The 19,362-nt window shown below is 35.4% G+C and overlaps 1 protein-coding gene across 2 annotated transcripts in view; it reads right to left on the reverse strand.

Annotated features, from left to right (window-relative positions):
• coro7 (coronin 7) overlaps positions 1–19,362 on the reverse strand; it is a 367,135-nt gene that overhangs the window by 330,945 nt on the left and 16,828 nt on the right. For both annotated transcript variants that reach the window (XM_062036912.1, XM_062036910.1), the window contains exon 6: positions 9,710–9,786. In XM_062036912.1, the coding sequence (XP_061892896.1) occupies positions 9,710–9,786 (77 nt within the window). The remainder of the gene's footprint in view (positions 1–9,709; positions 9,787–19,362) is intronic.

The following is a 19,362-nucleotide window of genomic DNA, read 5'->3' on the forward strand; positions in this document are numbered from 1 at the left end:
GCAGAGTCTCCTCGGTGTGTTAAATACACTGCAAAAACTGAAATCTAAGTAAGATTAAATATCTCAAATAAGGGTGATATTTGCTTATTTTCTGTCTGATAAGATAATTCTTCTCACTAAGCAGATTTTATGTTAGAGTGTTTTACTTGTTTTAAGGGTTTTGGTCCTAAATGATCTCAGTAAGATATTACAGCTTGTTGCTGAGATTTGATGACCTATATTGAGTAAAACATGCTTGAAACTAGAATATCAACTGTTGCAAAGCTGTGTCATCAACACTCACAAGTATAAAACTACTTTTTTAAAGTAATAATTTCTTACTTCTAGCATGAAAAAAAAAATCATGATGCCGAGCGCATACCATTATGTCAAGATAATGGCACTAGCATTTACTTAATTTAAGAATATTTTTCAACATATTGAGCAAAAAGGTCTCTTTTTTTTCTACCAAGAAAAGTGCACTTGTTATTAGTGAGAATATACTTATTTTAAGGTATTTTGGGGTTCATTGAGGTTAGCTAATTTTACTTGTTTTGGAAAGTCTTGACAAGCCGAATTTTCTTGTTCTATTGGCAGATAATTTTGCTTAGTTCAAATAAAATACCCCTCATTTTTGTTGGTTTTTTTCTTGTTTTTGAACACTGACTTTTTGCAGTGTAGCAATGTTTTTTTTACTTTTAGTACTACACTGCAAAAAGTCAGTGTTTGAAAACAAGGGAAAAAAATACAAAAATTAGGGGTATTTTACTTGAACTAAGCAAAATTATCTGCCAATGGAACAAGAAAATATGGCTTGTCAAGACTTTCCAAAACAAGTAAAATTAGCTAACCTCAATGAACCCCAAAATACCTTAAAATAAGTATATTCTCACTAATAACAAGTGCACTTTTCTTGGTAGAAAAGTTCTTGCATTTTTCCATCGATAAAATGACACCATCGCGCCAAGTGCGTGCTCTTTCAGTCAATTAGTGCGCAAGGAATATATATATATATATATATATATATATATATATATATATATATATATATATATATATATGTACATATATATATATATATATATATATATATATATTTACAGCCCGGTCCCCGACCAAATTTTTTTTTATTGTGATTTTGAAGAATTTACCTGAATGTGCATGAACTATTTCTGTTCAAAATAGTTAGAAATGTCACATGTTAAATGTTTAAATATTAACTGTCAGTTTACTGTACTGTGCCAACTGTACTACTATAAGAGTACGTATTTTCTATTGTTTCATTGAAAATATAAAACGGCAAAGTCCATTTGGCTGTCATCTGTTTTAATTATGAGACATAATTGTGTCAAAGTCATGATTTTTTATTTCATGTTTGAAATAAGAAATTATTACTTTGAAAAAGTAGTTTTATACTTGTGAGTTTTGATGACACAGCTTTGCAACAGTTGATATTCTACTTTCAAGCATGTTTTACTCAATATAGGTCATCAAATCTCAACAACAAGCTGTAATATCTTACTGAGATCATTTAGGACCAAAACATTTAAAACGAGTAAAACACTCTAACATAAAATCTGCTTAGTGAAAACAATTATCTTATCAGACAGAAAATAAGCAAATATCACCCTTATTTTAAATATTTAATCTAACTTAGATTTCAGTTTTTGCAATGTACAGCAGAATTTTGTTTTGTTTTGCAGGTATAACACCGGTTTTGCTTACCATCATGGATGGCTTTGAATAAATAGTTTTGCGGTGTAATAAGTGAGTTGAACCCATAAAAGCAAATGGTGACATTTAAAATGTCCTAATGTAGCACCTAGGGTTGTACGGTATACCGGTATTAGTATAGTACCGCGATACTAATGAATCATATTTGGTACTATACCGCCTCGGAAAAGTACCGGTCCTCCGCCACCCCCTCACCCACGCGGCCCCGTCGTCGTCACGTCGTGTCATTGCTGGTTTACGAGCAGAGGAGCATGTTCGGCAGCGCGCACACACGTAGTACTTACAAGCAGACACAGTGTGTAGACAGAAAAGGGAGAACGGACGCATTTTGGCTTGAAAACTAACGATAAAGGTGAAGTTATAACACTGAAACGCACTCAGGAAGAGGTGCTTTAAGACATGGCTAGCTAGCTAGCAGCTAAAGTCCAGCCACAGTCGGCAGTGTTTTAGCTACTTCTAAAATCTAATCAAATAAAGTAAGTTTCTTACAAGTATCATCCCTGCAGGACGAGGAATAGCTAAACATGCTTCACTACACACCGTAGCTCACCGGCGTCAAAACGTAAACAAACGCCATTGGTGGATCTACACCTAACATCCACTGTAATGATACCAAGTACAGGAGTGTATCTAGTTGATACTACTATGATTACATCAATATTTTTTGGCATCACAACATTTTGTTTTGTTTTTTTAAATGTATATTGTGTTTATAAACTCAGGAGATATGTCCCTGGACACATGAGGACTTTGAACGGTGGGGGGTTTCGCAGCTTACTGTGAGGTTTGTTCTCCCAGGAAGCAAAACTGACGGCTCCGGATGAAGGCGTGAAGGTAGGATTTGATTTATTTAACATAAATCACCCAACTACCAAAATACAGGCAAACAACAAAAAAGCAAACGTGCCGATTGCACGAGAGGCTAAGACTTAGCATAGGCTATGGCATGAAACAAACAAAACTTACTTGGCATAGGCGTGACGCAAACAATGAAGCCAGGCCGACTGTCAAAGACAGGCTTGAATAATAGTCTCTTGATTAGAGCAAGTGCGTGTCCCGAACACATGAGGCAGGTGAAACTAATCAGTCGCCATGGAAACTAAAACAAACAAGGATGTACAAAAACAGGAACTACTGGAGTCTTAAAAGTAACAGAAAATAACAAAAACATGATCCAGACCACAGATCATGACAATCCTGTAATGACTTGGTATCGGATTGATACCCAAATTTGTGGTATCATCCAAAACTAATGTAAAGTATCAAACAACAGAAGAATAAGTGATTATTACATTTGAACAGAAGTGTAGATAGAACATGTTAAAAGAGAAAGTAAGCAGATATTAACAGTAAATGAACAAGTAGATTAATAATTCATTTTCTACCACTTATCCTTAATAATGTTGAAAAAATAATAGAATGGAAAATGACACAATGTGTTACTGCATATGTCAGCAGCTAAATTAGGAGCCTTTGTTTGTTTACTTACTACTAAAAGACAAGTTGTTTTGTATGTTCACTATTTTATTTAAGGACAAACTTGCAATAAGAAACATATGTTTAATGTACCCTAAGATTTTTTGTTAAAATAAAGCATATAATGCCATTTTTTGAGCTCCCCTTTATTTAGAAAAGTGCCGAAAAGTATCAAAATCATTTTGGTACCGGTACCAAAATATTGGTATCGGGACAGCACTAGTAGCACCTCAACTTACAAGCTTAATCGGTTCCCTGACGGAGCTCTTAACTCAAAACACTTGCGTATCAAAATATTGAAGTGAACTAAAATCAATGTATTTGGTGCTTGGCCCAAGACAGCACAATTTGAACATGTGCAGGCCTTTTAAAAATGAATATTAAAAAAAATAAACAATAGAATTACATGTACAGTATGTTCTACGAACAGCTACAGTAGTTTTAAGATGTAACAATGTACAGCATCTCTCCTTCTAGCTGCTTCTGTCAAACACACCATCAGCAGATTTCCACATTTTCATGGATAAATGTACGACATTTAGAAAGATTTTAACAATCTTGGCTGGTGTTGGACTCATTCTGCGTCAGTACAGTGCAGACTAGCAGCGATACGCTCAAATTGTTACCTCATTTGATTATTTTATTTCAATGATTATCATCCACTTCTTCTTCTTCTCAGCTCTGTCTTTCACACTCACCTTATTATTTCCCATGCTTGGAAAAAAGACCAACCAGATGTTTTGGGCAGATCTTACGGGGTTGACTGTGACATTTGCTGCACCGATGCTTGTAACTCAAAATGTTCCTTGCAACTTAAAGTTAAGTATCTTATCTTTGCAGTCTATTCAATTGAACTTAAGTTGAAAAGCATTTGCAAATCATTGTATTCTGCTTTTATTTACCATTTACACAACGTGCCAACTTCACTGGTTTTGGGTTTTGTACATACAGTCGTGGTCAAAAGTTTACATACACTTGTAATAATAAATTCATAAAAGAACCAAACTTCATGAATGTTTTTTGTGACCAACAAGTATGTGCTCCAATCACTCTATCACAAAAAAATAAGAGTTGTAGAAATTATTGGAAACTCAAGACAGCCATGACATTATGTTCTTTACAAGTGTATGTAAACTTTTGACCATGACTGTACATCCATCCATCCATTTTCTACATATACATATATACTGTAGACATACACACATATATACATACTGTATATACTGTACATATACATATATACGTGTGTATGTACAGTGTTTCCCATAAACTGCCAAGATACCTGTGGCGGTGGGGGCGTGGCTATGGGCGTGATCACCATGACATCGAGTAATTTGCATAATTTACTACAATGATGTGATTTTCTCTAAAAAGGCTCAAAAAATGTATACTTACTAATTAACAATAACAGTTTTGTTTTAAACGTCCATCCATCCATCCATCCATCCATTTTACAATATAATTACAACACTTTATGTACATATTTATATACAGATTTGAACAATAAGTTATTCACTGAAATATATTTATTAATTGTGGTTCCTACAAAAAATATATATCTTATAAAATATAAAAGCTAAAATGTCTCTTAAAGCTCTGCCCCTTTAATTAGTGCATACTAAATAATTTAACTTTAGCCTACTACTACAACCATATTATTTACCAGCAACATAAAGTGAAACAGAGGCAGAGGTGTCCTGCCACAGTCAGTAACAAATAAACAGAAAACAGTAGTGGTCAAATACAAATAAGGCAACAAGAGAAGTATCCTACACTTCTCTTTTGTAAAGTAAATCTGAACAGCCTATATGGGCATCTACATCAACTATATGATTTGCCTGAGAAGCTGGACAGGACAAAAAAAAAATATATATATATATATATTCATTTTTTATTTTTTTATTTGTGGCGGACGTAATTCTTTCGTGGCGGGCCGCCACAAATAAATGAATGTGTGGGAAACACTGATGTATATATACATATACACTTATATACGTATTTATGTATATATAAATGTATATATACACATATATTTGTATATATACATACATATGTATTCATATATATATATATATATATATATATATATATATATATATATATATATATATATATATATATATATATATATATATATATATATATACACACATATATATATATATATATATACATAACATATATACACAATTATATATACATATATGTATATATATACATACATACATATATACATAGTTATATACTAATCCCTCGTTTATTGCAAAGTAGGAATTATTCATTATAAATCAAATATTGACAGCCCTTTAGACAAGAAAAACGCCCACATTGGTTTGATTTCATCTTGTGGCCAAAACCACTGTTATGTAATATTGATATTTTTTACTTTACTTTAGACAATTTTATGCTTAAAAAATGCTTAAATTTAGGGCAAAAATAGGGTTAGCCGCAAATTTTCGAAGCCCCATGTGTCGAGGGACGACTGTATGCAACATCACAGACCTCTTATTTTATCTTTAATCTTTAGGGTTGAACTTGAAATCAATTTGAGCTAAACTTTTGCTAATCTATGTGTATTTCTACAATTATTTTCATAAATGCAATAGGTCTATGTCTTTTATATAATATCATTTTTATTCAAAACATAAACAAAAAAATATCCATTGTAATAATAATATTTTTACTCCTAAAAGAGACGTTTCCAATATTTTGGTCTTTTTATTTAGTGACACTATAAGGCTAAAATATTCGACAAAACTGTTAGATACAGAAACCATGTGTATTACTACGAAAGAATGAACAATATTAATGTTAGTTCTATTGTTAGTTACATGACTGAAATAAATTATTATTGTGTGCGATTATTTTGCATTAAATCAAAAATAAAATTGTTACAAATAACTTCATATTCAATTCCTTCTGCCACTTTGAGTGCAAACAAGAAGTAACAATTGTGGTTCCACCCTAACTAAAAAAATGAATGTTTTTGAGTGAAAAAACGAGGAATGTGGCGGTGAAAGAGACTTGTATTTATTTACCCTGCGTGTGTTGGGGTCAGGTGAGGTCACAAGCAAAATTTCCTACACGGACCATAACATCACTTAAGTCACATGTTCAGCCACACGTTTTTCCAACAAGCCTTCTAATGTTTTGAATCTGATGAAATGGAGTCTTTACTGTTGATATTTTAAGAGGGAAATCTTAGGTATGGATGTGGATCACTGGCTCCATCTAGTGGTTGACTACTGCAATGACAACTGGAGAAATAGAAATTCTCTTTTCGAGGGTCTAACTCAGGGGTGTCCAAACTTTTTCCACTGAGGGCCGCACACTGAAAAATCAAAGCAAGCGGGGGCCATTTTGATATTTTTTATTTTAAAAACCAATACAATATATGTATAAAAAATATACATTTAGGCCTCCACTCAGGCTTGATACCGGGGACTCCAAAGGGTTTAGGTTCAAAACATTTTTTTAAAATGTCATTATTTAGTATTATTATTATTATTATTCAAAGTTTAAATATCTAGATCAACATTAGGTATATCTGTTTGGTTTTTTTTTAGATTTAAGTTGTATGCCCTTTTTGTCAAAGAAAACCCAGTTTTTATAGAAAAAACACAAAATATGGAATAGTTTCCCCCAATAAAATGTTAAAGTGGAACATTTCAGATTATATAATAATTGGAGCTCATAACATAACTCATAACAACATTGATTTTAATTTTTTTTTTTTTTTTTTTGAGCATGACACTTAAAAAAAAAAAAACTCCCACTAAAATTATTGGGGATCCAAAAGGGTCCTGCTCAGTAAAGTGTTAAAAAATAAATCGTAATTTTAAAAAAAACTGTTAACACAATAGTCTCGAGATCAACTTCAGATCTATCCGTCAATTATAACTTGTATTGTTGTTTATTATGTTCCTTGTTTGTTCATTTGAGGCCCTTCTTTAAAAAACAAACAAACATAGTTTTTTATATAGCAAACACAAAATTTGCAACATTCTCCCCAAAAAATATCTCAAAGTGGAATATTTAATGTGACCTAATTGAAGCCTTGAATAGGTCAATAATTCATAATAACCTTGTTTTTGATTCATTATTATGTTTTAAAGAAAGAAACAGCCTGCATGACAGCTTAGTGTTATTAGAGTCAACATAGCAACATTTTATTGTCACCGGTTTACTCTTTTATACCACTTTTTATGTGTTTTATTGTTTTTTTAATGGTATTTTTAGAATGTGCCGTGGGGCCGTTAAAAAATTACCTGCGGGCCGCAAATGGCCCCCGGGCCGCACTTTGGACATCCCTGGTCTAACTGGATAAGCTGCACTGACATTTTAACATTGTTGACATACAAGTGCAAGAAAAAGTTACGCACTGTTAAAAGACTCCGTTTTAAAAAATATATATATATTTATACGATTATAATTTGTTGTGCAAGTGTAAAACATTGGCAATCTATTAATGATTTAATGGGAATGTCTGTTTGAATTTTTTAAGTTTTTTATTTTTTATTATAAACTCTTTTTTTTTTTTAATTGGATTGCCTTCTTTTTTGCTTTTCAAAACAAAATAAATAATACAATATTTGTATTTTTTTTTTTTACATGTATTTTTAATGTAAAAACTAAATGAATCCTATCAAATTAACAACCCTTATAAGGTATGGTTATGATTTGAGTTAATTTCGAACACATTGCAAAAACTGAAATCTAAGTAAGATTCAATATCTCAAATAAGGGTGATATTTGCTTATTTTCTGTCTGATAAGATAATTCTTCTCACTAAGCAGATTTTATGTTAGAGTGTTTTACTTGTTTTACGTGTTTTGGTCCTAAATGATCTCAGTAAGATATTACAGCTTGTAGCTGAGATTTGATGACCTATATTGAGTAAAACATGCTTGAAACTAGAATATCAACTGTTGCAAAGCTGTGTCATCAAAACTCACAAGTATAAAACTACTTTTTTAAAGTAATAATTTTTTACTTCAAGCATGAAAAAAAAAATCATGATGCCGAGCACATATCATTATGTCAAGATAATGGCACTAGCATTTACTTAATTTAAATATTTTTCCACATATTGAGCAAAAAGGTCTCTTTTATTTCTACCAAGAAAAGTGCACTTGTTATTATTGAGAATATACTTATTTTAAGGTATTTTTGGGTTTATTGAGGTTAGCTAATTTTACTTGTTTTGGAAAGTCTTGACAAGCCGAATTTTCTTGTTCTATTGGCAGATAATTTTGCTTAGTTCAAATAAAATACCCTCAATTTTTTTTTCTTGTTTTTGAACACTGACTTTTTGCAGTGCATGCATACATTTACAACATGGTACATCCCAAATTCCAGTTTACCTGCATTATCCTTTCCCTTCCCATACTTTGTAACTGAGCTACTGTGTGGAACAATTTCCCTTGTGGATCAATAAAGTTTGTCTAAGTCTAAGAATCAAATGCATACGGAAATTCTGTAATATTATCATTCACTTTTAGAATCGGACCTCTGAGGTCAAACATAACTGCGATGTGACCCTCAATGTTTGCACTGCAAAAAGTCAGTGTTCAAAAACAAGAAAAAAAAATACAAAAATGATGGGTATTTTATTTGAACTAAGCAAAGTTATCTGCCAATAGAACAAGAAAGTTCGGCTTGTCAAGACTTTCCAAAACAAGTAAAATTAGCTAACCTCAATGGACCCAAAAATACCTTACAATAAGAATATTCTCACTAATAACAAGTGCACTTTTCTTGGTAGAAAAAAACAAAACCTTTTAGCTCAATATGTTGAAAAATATTCTTAAATTAAGTAAATGCTAGTGCCATTATCTTGACATAATGATATGCGCTCGGCATTACATTTCTTGAAACCAGCAAACTTAGACTAAAAACTAATGTATTGTTCTTAATGGAAAGGCAACAAGGCAAGCGCTTGTTACTCTCGGGGTCTCCTAGCCGCTCAGGCAAATCATATCGTCTAAAAATGCATTTTTCCATCGACAACATCACATCATCACGCCAAGTTCGTGCTCTTTCAGTCAATTAGTGCAATATACATACAGCCCCGCCCCCGGCCAAATTTTTTAAAATTGTAATTTTGAGGAATTTATCTGATTGTGCATGAACTATTTCTGTTAAATTTGCAACAGTTGATATTCTAGTTTCAGGCATGTTTTACTCAATATAGGTCATCAAATCTCAGCAACAAGCTGTAATATCTTACTGAGATCATTTAGGACCAAAACCCTTAAAACAAGTAAAACACTCTAACATAAAATCTACTTAGTGAGAAGAATTATCTTATCAGACAGAAAATAAGCAAATATCACCCTTATTTGAGATATTGAATCTTACTTAGATTTCAGTTTTTGCAGTGTGACACCCCTGGTTTAGTCGAATTTAGGCTCATTAACAATATGCCCTGTATTCAAACTGTAATTAATCACATAAGAAAACAAGTTCAAATGAGATTGAATTTAGTGTGTGTGCATGGGATTGGGCCGCCTGTCCTCACCTTGCACGTGGAAGCCAGCAGGGAACCGTCCGGTTTCCAGCTCAGACTCTGCAGCTGGTCAGCGTGCTCCTCCAGAACTGAAGAAGTGACACACATCATCATCATTCAGAGAATTATAAGGAGGACAGGAACACAAACATGATCCACCTTTGCTCGTGTACAATAGGGACATGATTATGGCAGAAAAAAATGCAAAAAAACCCCCACCATATCGAGTATGAAAGATGCATGTGGGAGGTTGGGGGGGAGAACCCGATGAATCAAAGCGTGTCTCCTTACAACAGGGGTGTCAAACGTACGGCCCGAACAGGTTTTATCCAGTCCACGGGATGAATTTGCTAAGTATAAAAATGAGCCGAAATTTTTGAGTAAAAGAAACTGCTGTTCTAAATGTGTCCACTAGATGTCACAATAGCAATTCTTTGTATCTTTGTAGATGATGCTTCATATGTACAAAAAAATAAAAAATAAACCACCTTAGTGCACCAGTCGAGGAAAATGATCAAACTACATGAATAACATCCTGTAATTTGATTTTGATATTATTTTTTTATCTTGATAGATTGAAAGTTAACACCACTGAGTTGACTGATGAACATTATCACATCATTTATTCAGAAAGTATGAATAACAACAAATAAAGATAGAATACTATTAACCGCAAAAAAAACCCAACAACATTATGATTTGTACATTTTCAGAATGTGCTTGTTATATTTTTAAACAAAGAAAACAATCTGAAGGTGTCTTTATTTTTAAGTTATCGTGCCGTGATTTTACCAGTCCGGCCCATTTGTCACTGCAAAAAGTCAGTGTTCAAAAACAAGAAGAAAAAAAATACAAAAATTATGGGTATTTTATTTGAACTAAGCAAATATATCTGCCAATAGAACAAGGAAATTTGGCTTGTCAAGACTTTCCAAAACAAGTAAAATTAGCAATGAACCCCAAAATACCTTAAAATAAGTATATTCTCACTAATAACAAGTGCACTTTTCTTGGTAGAAAAAAAAAAAAAGAGAGACCTTTTTGCTCAATATGTTGAAAAATATTCTTAAATTAAGTCTCATATTTTTCGGAGTATAATTCGCACCGGCCGAAAATGCATAATAAAGAAGGAAAAATACATAAATAGTCGCATTTTTGGGGGAAATTTTTCACCAGTCCCTTACAAGTTTCTCGCTTACTCCAAACTTTTTTTCTGCTGCTCAATTTCCGTTTTCTGCTGCATATTTCACTCCTTCCAGCTTGTAACCTGCAGTATATGATTTCCTTTTCGGTGCCATTTTTGTTCAGCCCTTCTCAGTTTTTATAAGTTACCGCCAATGTTGAAATTATCAATTTTCATAGGTACGGAAGTAGTAGCAGGTAGCATCTTTTTTTTCACAATGCACTTCTGCCATGACCCGCCCCCGCTAAAATTTTTATTGGTTGACGTGTGTGTGTGACGATTGCTGATATACGCCTAGTCTCTTACGTGAATGAGATAAATAATATTATTTGATATTTTACGGTAATGTGTTAATAATTTCACACATAAGTCGCTCCAGAGTATAAATCACACTCCCGGCCAAACTATGAAAAAAACTGCGACTTATAGTCCGAAAAATACCGTAAATGCTAGTGCCATTATCTTGACATAATGATATGCGCTCGGCATTACATTTCTTGAAACCAGCAAACTTATACTAAAAACTAATTTATTGTTCTTAATGGAAAGGCAACAAGGCAAGCGCTTGTTACTCTCGGGGTCTCCTAGCCGCTCAGGCTAAATCATATGGTTTAAAAATGCATTTTTCCATCGATAACATGACATCATCGCGCCAAGTGCGTGCTCTTTCAGTCAATTCGTGCGCATATATACAGCCCGGCCCCCGGCCAAAGTTTTTTTAATTGTAATTTTGAAGAATTTACCTGAATGTGCATGAACTATTTCTGTTCAAAATTGTTAGAAATGTTAAATGTTTAAATATTAACTGTCAGTTTACTGTACTGTGCCAACTGTACTACTATATGAGTACGTATTTTCTATTGTTTCATTGAAAATAAAACAGCAAAGTCCATTCGGCTGTCATCTGTTTTAATTATGAGACACAATTGTGTCAAAGTCATGATTTTTTTTTTTCATGCTTGAAGTAAGAAATGATTACTTTAAAAAATTAGTTTTATACTTGTGAGTGTTGATGACACAGCTTTGCAAAAATTGATATTCTAGTTTCAAGCATGTTTTACTCAATATAGGCCATCAAATCTCAGCAACAAGCTGTAATATCTTACTGAGATAATTTAGGACCAAAACACTTAAAACAAGTAAAACACTCTAACATAAAATCTGCTTAGTGAGAAGAATTATCTTATCAGACAGAAAATAAGCAAATATCACCCTTATTTGAGATATTTAAATTTCAGTTTTTTCCAGTGTGGGAGTAGATTTTTCTCCATGTGGCCCCCGATGTAAAATGAGTTTGACACCCCTGCCTTACAGTTAAGGCACAGGCTGTAAGTCAGCACAGCGTAGCTTTCGTGACACTCCGCAGATGAGAAGAGATGAGCACGAGATAGAAGAAAATACATTCATGTATAGTTATGGTGGCATAGAGAGAAATCTTATTTTTGTGGAAAGATGGAACAGCGATGTGCAGCAGCAGCAGCAGCCAGGCCAGCTGTCATGTGACGTGCTTGTGTGCTGGAAGGAGGTTGAGTAGCGGCAAAATCCTGAGACCAGGGTGGGCTGGTTAGGGGTGTCCCGATACAACGCTTTCACTTCCGATTTGGAACCCGTGAGTCAGGGGTCACCAACGCGGTGCCCGCGGGCACCAGGTAGCCCGTAAGGACCAGATGAGTAGCCCGCTGGCCTGTTCTAAAAATATCTCAAATAGCAGCACTTACCAGTGAGCTGCCTCTATTTTTTAAATTGTATTTATTTACTAGCAAACTGGTCTCGCTTTGCTCGACATTTTTAATTCTAAGAGAGACAAAACTCAAATAGAATTTGAAAATCCAAGAAAATATTTTAAAGACTTGGGGCCGTACTTATCAAGCTTCTTAGAATTACTCCTAAGAAGTCTGCTAAGAGTTGACTTAAGAGTAAATAAATTCTTCGCTGAAAGCTGCACTTAAAAGTTAGTTATCAAGCGTCTTACTCACACTTTCAGCGAAGTGTAGGACTGAATCTTAAGTGTCACACTCAGAGCTGAATTACGACATTACTATGTGCCGTAAACGGAATTTTAGGTGACGTCATTTCTGTGTCCATAGAAATGACCAATCACGGAAGGGAATCCGTTGTCTAAGAATAAAGAAATATCTTGGAAATATTTAAGTGGACAATGGGAGTGTATATTTTGACAATAAACTACAAAATAATACAAAACAAACTAGTCCCCGCCGGCACTCACGCTACCGCTCCCTCTCTTCTCTTCTCTCGCCCACACACTCACTGACGTCACTCACCTCACGGCCACACACATACGCTACTGTCACTATGGCAGGGCATCTGTCGCTTCATCCTGGACAATATTCACGACACATTTGTGCTTTGTTTTAAAGATGTGATATTTGGTTTTACACTATATGAACAAAAATTTGAAAAGGAATTTTACCTTTGCAACCTCATTATACTATTGGCTAAGTTTTATATTCATAAATGTAAGTTTCTCAATACCCGACCTGTCTTTTGTGCCTTTAAAAAAGAGTTAGAACTGTACATTAAGACACTCTCTACCTCTAGCAACCAGAAAGCTGTGAAGACGATTATGCTGTGTTCCAAATTTGAGTTGTTTACTGAAATTGAGTGAGCCTATGGCTTTGCACTTTGTTTATATTATATATATGTTTTTTTTGCATTCTATTTTAGTTACTTTGAATTTATAACCCCCTGGCGCTGCTTTGTATTCTTTTTGTACTGTTTTGTACTACTTTTGTACTTATTTGATTGTTGAAATGTTGAAATGTATAAATAAAACTTTTAAAAAATTTTAAAAAACGCTACTGTCATAACATTTTCTTTCCAATTCATTAATTAGGCAACTAATTTGAAACTGGTGTGGGTGGCTCTATATATACTAGCCCACTGCAGCCACATGCAGAAATCAACATGGAATCGAAAAGTATTAAATCTGTGACAAAAATAATACCCGCTCTGTCTAAACGATACCGTTTGATCAGCTGCTTGTCATCAAACAAATCCAGGACATCGTTCCGCTCCCTGAATGTTCGCGCACGTCTCTCTCGCCTCAGTGCCATCCCCTGCTGGCAACTCCTAACCACTTAAGACACCTCTGAAGGTCTCTTAAATATCGTGGAGAGTAGGAGTGATTCTTAGACTTAAGAACGTTGATAAAAAGCTTTTATTCTTAAGTTTGAGAGTAGGACTAAATTTCGCAAATTCTCGGGACTTAAGTGAAAAATGGCACTCTAAGAAGCTTGATAAGTACGGCCCCTGGTCTTCACTAACTGACAAAGAAACAGATAACAGATTTGGTGTCCAGTTCAAAGTGTGACATGATTTATTTAAAAATTTGAGAGTTGACTTTTGTATTTTACACGAGTTATTATTTGTACAAACATGGTGCAAAGTAATTCATTATTTGTTAAAAAAATGTTAGTGGCTAGCTAGTTAAAATGGGATATTGTGATTTCCCAAGACTGTCTTAGAAGTGATCATTTGAAAATGTTCAATTTGAAAAATGTGCATAAAGTGTTGCATATTGATATTTATCTGTTCCTATATATATTTATTGTGAGAAATCATTAAGATGATCAGTGTTTCCACAAAGATAAATATCATTAATTATTAATAATAACATAGAGTTAAAGATAAATTGAGCAATTTGGCTATTTCTGGCAATTTATTTAAGTGTGTATCAAACTGGTAGCCCTTCGCATTAATCAGTACCCAAGAAGTAGCTCTTGGTTTCAAAAAGGTTGGTGACCCCTGCCGTGAGTAATGCAAGATACGATATCAGCAGGGATCATACTACTACTTTTATTATTTTGAAGTGTGGAATGTCGGGCTTGAAAAGGCTTGATCGAGTGAAATTACTCAAACGTGGTGGAAAGTTGTAAAGAACATAATGTCATGGCTGTTTTGAGTTTCCAATACTTTCTACAACTCTTATTTTGTTGTGATAGAGTGATTGGAGCACATACTTGTTGGTCACAAAAAACATTCATGAAGTTTGGTTCTTTTATGAATTTATTATGGGTCTACTGAAAATGTGACTACCATGAGCTAATTCGGGAGACGGGGGTTGAGGTGCAGGCAGCTTACCCTTCCCCTTCGAGCTTTTCTGGATGAAATGAAATTATTTTTTCCAATCATTTTGGAACTTGCGAGCGTATTTCGTCTTTTTACTCGTCGTCGCCATGTCTCTTCTTCGTCTCCTTCTTGTTGTGTGTGCAGTTATGCACTGAGCTCCAAAAGCCGTGGATGTTATTGTAGTGTCCCGGAAGAGTTAGTGCTGCAAGGGATTCTGGTTATTTGTTCGGTTGTGTTTATGTTGTGTTACGGTGCGGATGTTCTCCCGAAATGTGTTTGTCATTCTTGTTTGGTGTGGGCTCACTGTGTGGCGCATATTTGTAACAGTGTTAAAGTTGTTTATACGGCTACCCTCAGAGTGACCTGTATGGGTGTTGACCAAGTATGCCTTGCGTTATCATTAACCCAGTTAAAAGGTCATACAACGTGTCAGCATTTCTTGACATCTTCAAGTAAAGACCATTGTTAAACACGTCCAACGCCACATTATTATGGGACTGGGCCAACACACTGTTTTAATGGAGGAAACGCGGACGAATGGACAGCGTGCGGCTGTTAAGGGGTGAAGGTTTCAGGTGAGAGAGGACGCTAAAGGCAGTGTCTTTAAGGCACGCCCCCAATATTGTTGTCCGGGTGGAAATCAGGAGAAATTCGGGAGAATGGTGTCCCCGGGGAGATTTTCTGGAGGGGCACTGAAATTTGGGAGTCTCCCAGGAAAATCAGGAGGGTTGGCAAGTATGCTGGTTACATGTCCCTTGGCAAGTTTCACTGCAATAAGGCGCTTTTGGTAGCCATCCACAAGCTTCTGGTTGAATTTTGGACCACTCCTCTTGACAAAATTGGTGCAGTTCAGCTAAATTTGTTGGTTTTCTGACATGGACTTGTTTCTTCAGCATTGTCCACACGTTTAAGTCAGGACTTTGGGAAGGCCATTCTAAAACCTTAATTCTAGCCTGATTTAGCCATTCTTTTACCACTTTTGACGTGTGTTTGGGGTCATTGTCCTGTTGGAACACCCAACTGCGCCCAAGACCCAACCTGATGATTTTAGGTTGTCCTGAAGAATTTGGAGGTAATCCTCCTTTTTCATTGTCCCATTTACTCTCTGTAAAGCACCAGTTCCATTGGCAGCAAAACAGGCCCTGAGCATAATACTACCACCACCATGCTTGACGGTAGGAATGGTGCTCCTGGGATTAAAGGCCTCACTTTTTCTCCTCCAAACAAATTGCTGGGTATTGTGGCCAAACAGCTCAATTTTTGTTTCATCTGACCACAGAACTTTCCTCCAGAAGGTCTTATCTTTGTCCATGTGATCAGCAGCAAACTTGAGACGAGTTTTTTTTAAATTTATTCTTCATGAATAAATTTTGTCAAGAGGATTGGTCAAAAATTCAACGAGAAGCTTGTGGATGGCTACCAAAAGCGCCTTATTGCAGTGAAACTTGCCAAGGGACATGTAAGCAAATATTAACATTGCTGTATGTATACTTTTGACCCAGCAGATTTGGTCACATTTTCAGTAGACCCATAATAAATTCATAAAAGAACCAAACTTCATGAATGTTTTTTGTGACCAACAAGTATGTGCTCCAATCACTCTATCACAAAAAAGTTGTAGAAATTATTAGAAACTCAAGACAGCCATGACATTATGTTCTTTACAAGTGTATGTAAACTTTTGACCACGATTGTAGGTGTAAAAAAAAACGTGTCACACTTATACTGCAGTAAATAGTTTTGTGGGGGACACCTACTGGTCACAATAATTAAACTCACCACGCAGTAAATTGAATGATGCGGACACGCTTGTTACTGGATACTTTCTAATATGTTTCTGCCTTAGAGATGTATCTGTTAGTAATATGCGACTGTATTGACAAATTTGGCGTATTAACTGTAATACTGTTCGATTCGCGGTTAACTAGCTTTACAAGAGGACTTGTATCGAAGATTTTTAATACTTGTTTTGTTATTACCGGGCCGATGTCAATATCGGATCGGAACACCCCTATTTTTTGGGTATGAAGACTGCAAAACCAACTTTTTTTATTGTTTTTTTTTTTTTTTTTTTACCTCTGCTGCTCCCGCACTTAAGAGCCACAGCGCTGCAAAATGTAGGCAGTATCATTGTTACAAGACAAACGGAAAACATAAACAGGACAAAAATAAAAAACAGCGCAACCTCCAAAGTCGAGCGCGAGTCAGTAGTAAGAACCATTACTGCCGTTTCAAATGGTAATTGTCCAAAAACTGTGATCGATTAACGCACTTTAAAAAAAAAAAAACTACTGGTAATACTACTCGTTTCCTGGAGAAACTAAAGGGCTAAAGCTAAAATGCTAACACGTCTATGAGACGCTAACGTCTTTCTTCATTACAAATGTCCTTTAATATTAGAATACAGTGGCGTGCCGTGAGTTTCCCACCTAGGCCTTCAGTGATGTCCGACTTCAATGATTACCTCTCAAAATACCATCATTGATGTCACCACATGACCATTGCTGAAAAAATACTATATAGGACGGAAACGTGTCCCTATATAGGACGGAAACGTGTCCCGTGAAAAACCGTCCGACCGGAATTCTAACAACTAAAGTTCCTTGGGTGAATAATATAAACTCACTATACCGGTATGTTTTAGCGCTTTCATGGCGAGTTTACTGACAGATATAAGAAATAACTTTACACTACTTTATATTAGAAATGGCAACAGCGGAGGATGAATGTCACATAACAAGAAGATAGAGAAAACAAAGAAGCTAATCGACATGGACTATAAAGGCGGCAATTTTTCAGGATTTATGCAGATCCCAAATACAGATCAGCAGGTACCAGAAGGTAAGAAAAGTTGCTTTTGCGTAATAGTGCGAAACAAAAAGCCAGATAACATGTCTTATCTTATACACACACCATAATAATACTCGTATGTTGAAACACATCAAACAGTGCAGCCTACACTTATCTCTTATGTTTGACTGCCATCTACTGGTCACACTTATTACGTTACATGTACCAAATAAAATTGCTTCCAAGTGGGTAAGCTCAACCAAACTTATTCCTTACATTAGGCGCACCGAGTTATAAGGCACAATGTGGAGTTTTGAGGGAAAAAAATGATTTTAAGTGCGCCCTATCGTCCGGAAAATACGGTAAAACACATTGGACGTCAACCAGCATCACGGAACGGCTAGTGTTCAACGTTGGAGGTTTTACTGCACTCCCCTTTCCTATATTGCCACACTAACTGACAGATCAAAATGTAAGACAAAGTGCAAGACAAAGACTTAAAACAAATGCAGTATGTGGACAAAAGTATTGGGACATATTGGGGGCCGTATAACTCTGTTGGTAGCGTGGCCGTGCCAGCAACTTGAGGGTTCCAGGTTCGATCCCCGCTTCAGCCATCCTAGTCACTGCCGTTGTGTCCTTGGGCAAGACACTTTACCCACCTGCTCCCAGGTTAAATGTAACTTAGATATTGGGGTTCACGATGTAAAAAGAGCGCTTTGAGTCACTAGAGAAAAGCGCTATATAAATATATTTCACTTCACATATGCCCAAAGTTCCAATATATTTCGTCTGTTGGAATTTCTGCCTATTTATCCAAAAGGTCAACTTGAGAAATTGTCCAAAAAGTCCCCGAAATAACTTTGTCTCTATACTTTTGTCCATATAGCATACTTCCTGAATGGTGTACACCAGTGATTCTTAAATTGTGGTACGTGTACCACTAGTGGTACGCCAAACAATCACTCGATTAAAGTACAGTGTTATCTTTTCCTATATTGAAACACAGTGTTACTGTTCAAACTGTGTAATGTCACTATAGCCAAAAATATTAAATATACTTGCTTAATAGAACACCTGCCTTGTTTTTAATGACTACTTAGGCCTAATACGCTATTGTATTTTAATGATGGTCATTAAAGGCCTACTGAAACCCACTACTACCGACCACGCAGTCTGATAGTTTATATATCAATGATGAAATCTTAACATTGCAACACATGCCAATACGGCCGGGTTAACTTATAAAGTGACATTTTAAATTTCCCGCCACTCTTCCAGTTGAAAACGTCTATGTATGATGACGTATGCGCGTGACGTCAATGGTTGAAACGGAAGTATTCGGACACCATTGTATCCAATACAAAAAGCTCTGTTTTCATCGAAAAATTCCACAGTATTCTAGCAATCTGTGTTGGTGAATCTTTTGCAATTTGTTTTATGAACAATGAAGACTGCAAAGAAGAAAGTTGTAGGTGGGATCGGTGTATTAGCGGCTGGCTGCAGCAACACAACCAGGAGGACTTTGAGATGGATAGCAGACGCGCTATCCGATGCTAGCCGCCGACCGCATCTATGATCGGGTGAAGTCCTTCGTCGCTCC

The sequence above is a fragment of the Entelurus aequoreus genome, linkage group LG25, assembly GCF_033978785.1.
Source record: "Entelurus aequoreus isolate RoL-2023_Sb linkage group LG25, RoL_Eaeq_v1.1, whole genome shotgun sequence".
Lineage (NCBI taxonomy): Eukaryota > Metazoa > Chordata > Actinopteri > Syngnathiformes > Syngnathidae > Entelurus > Entelurus aequoreus.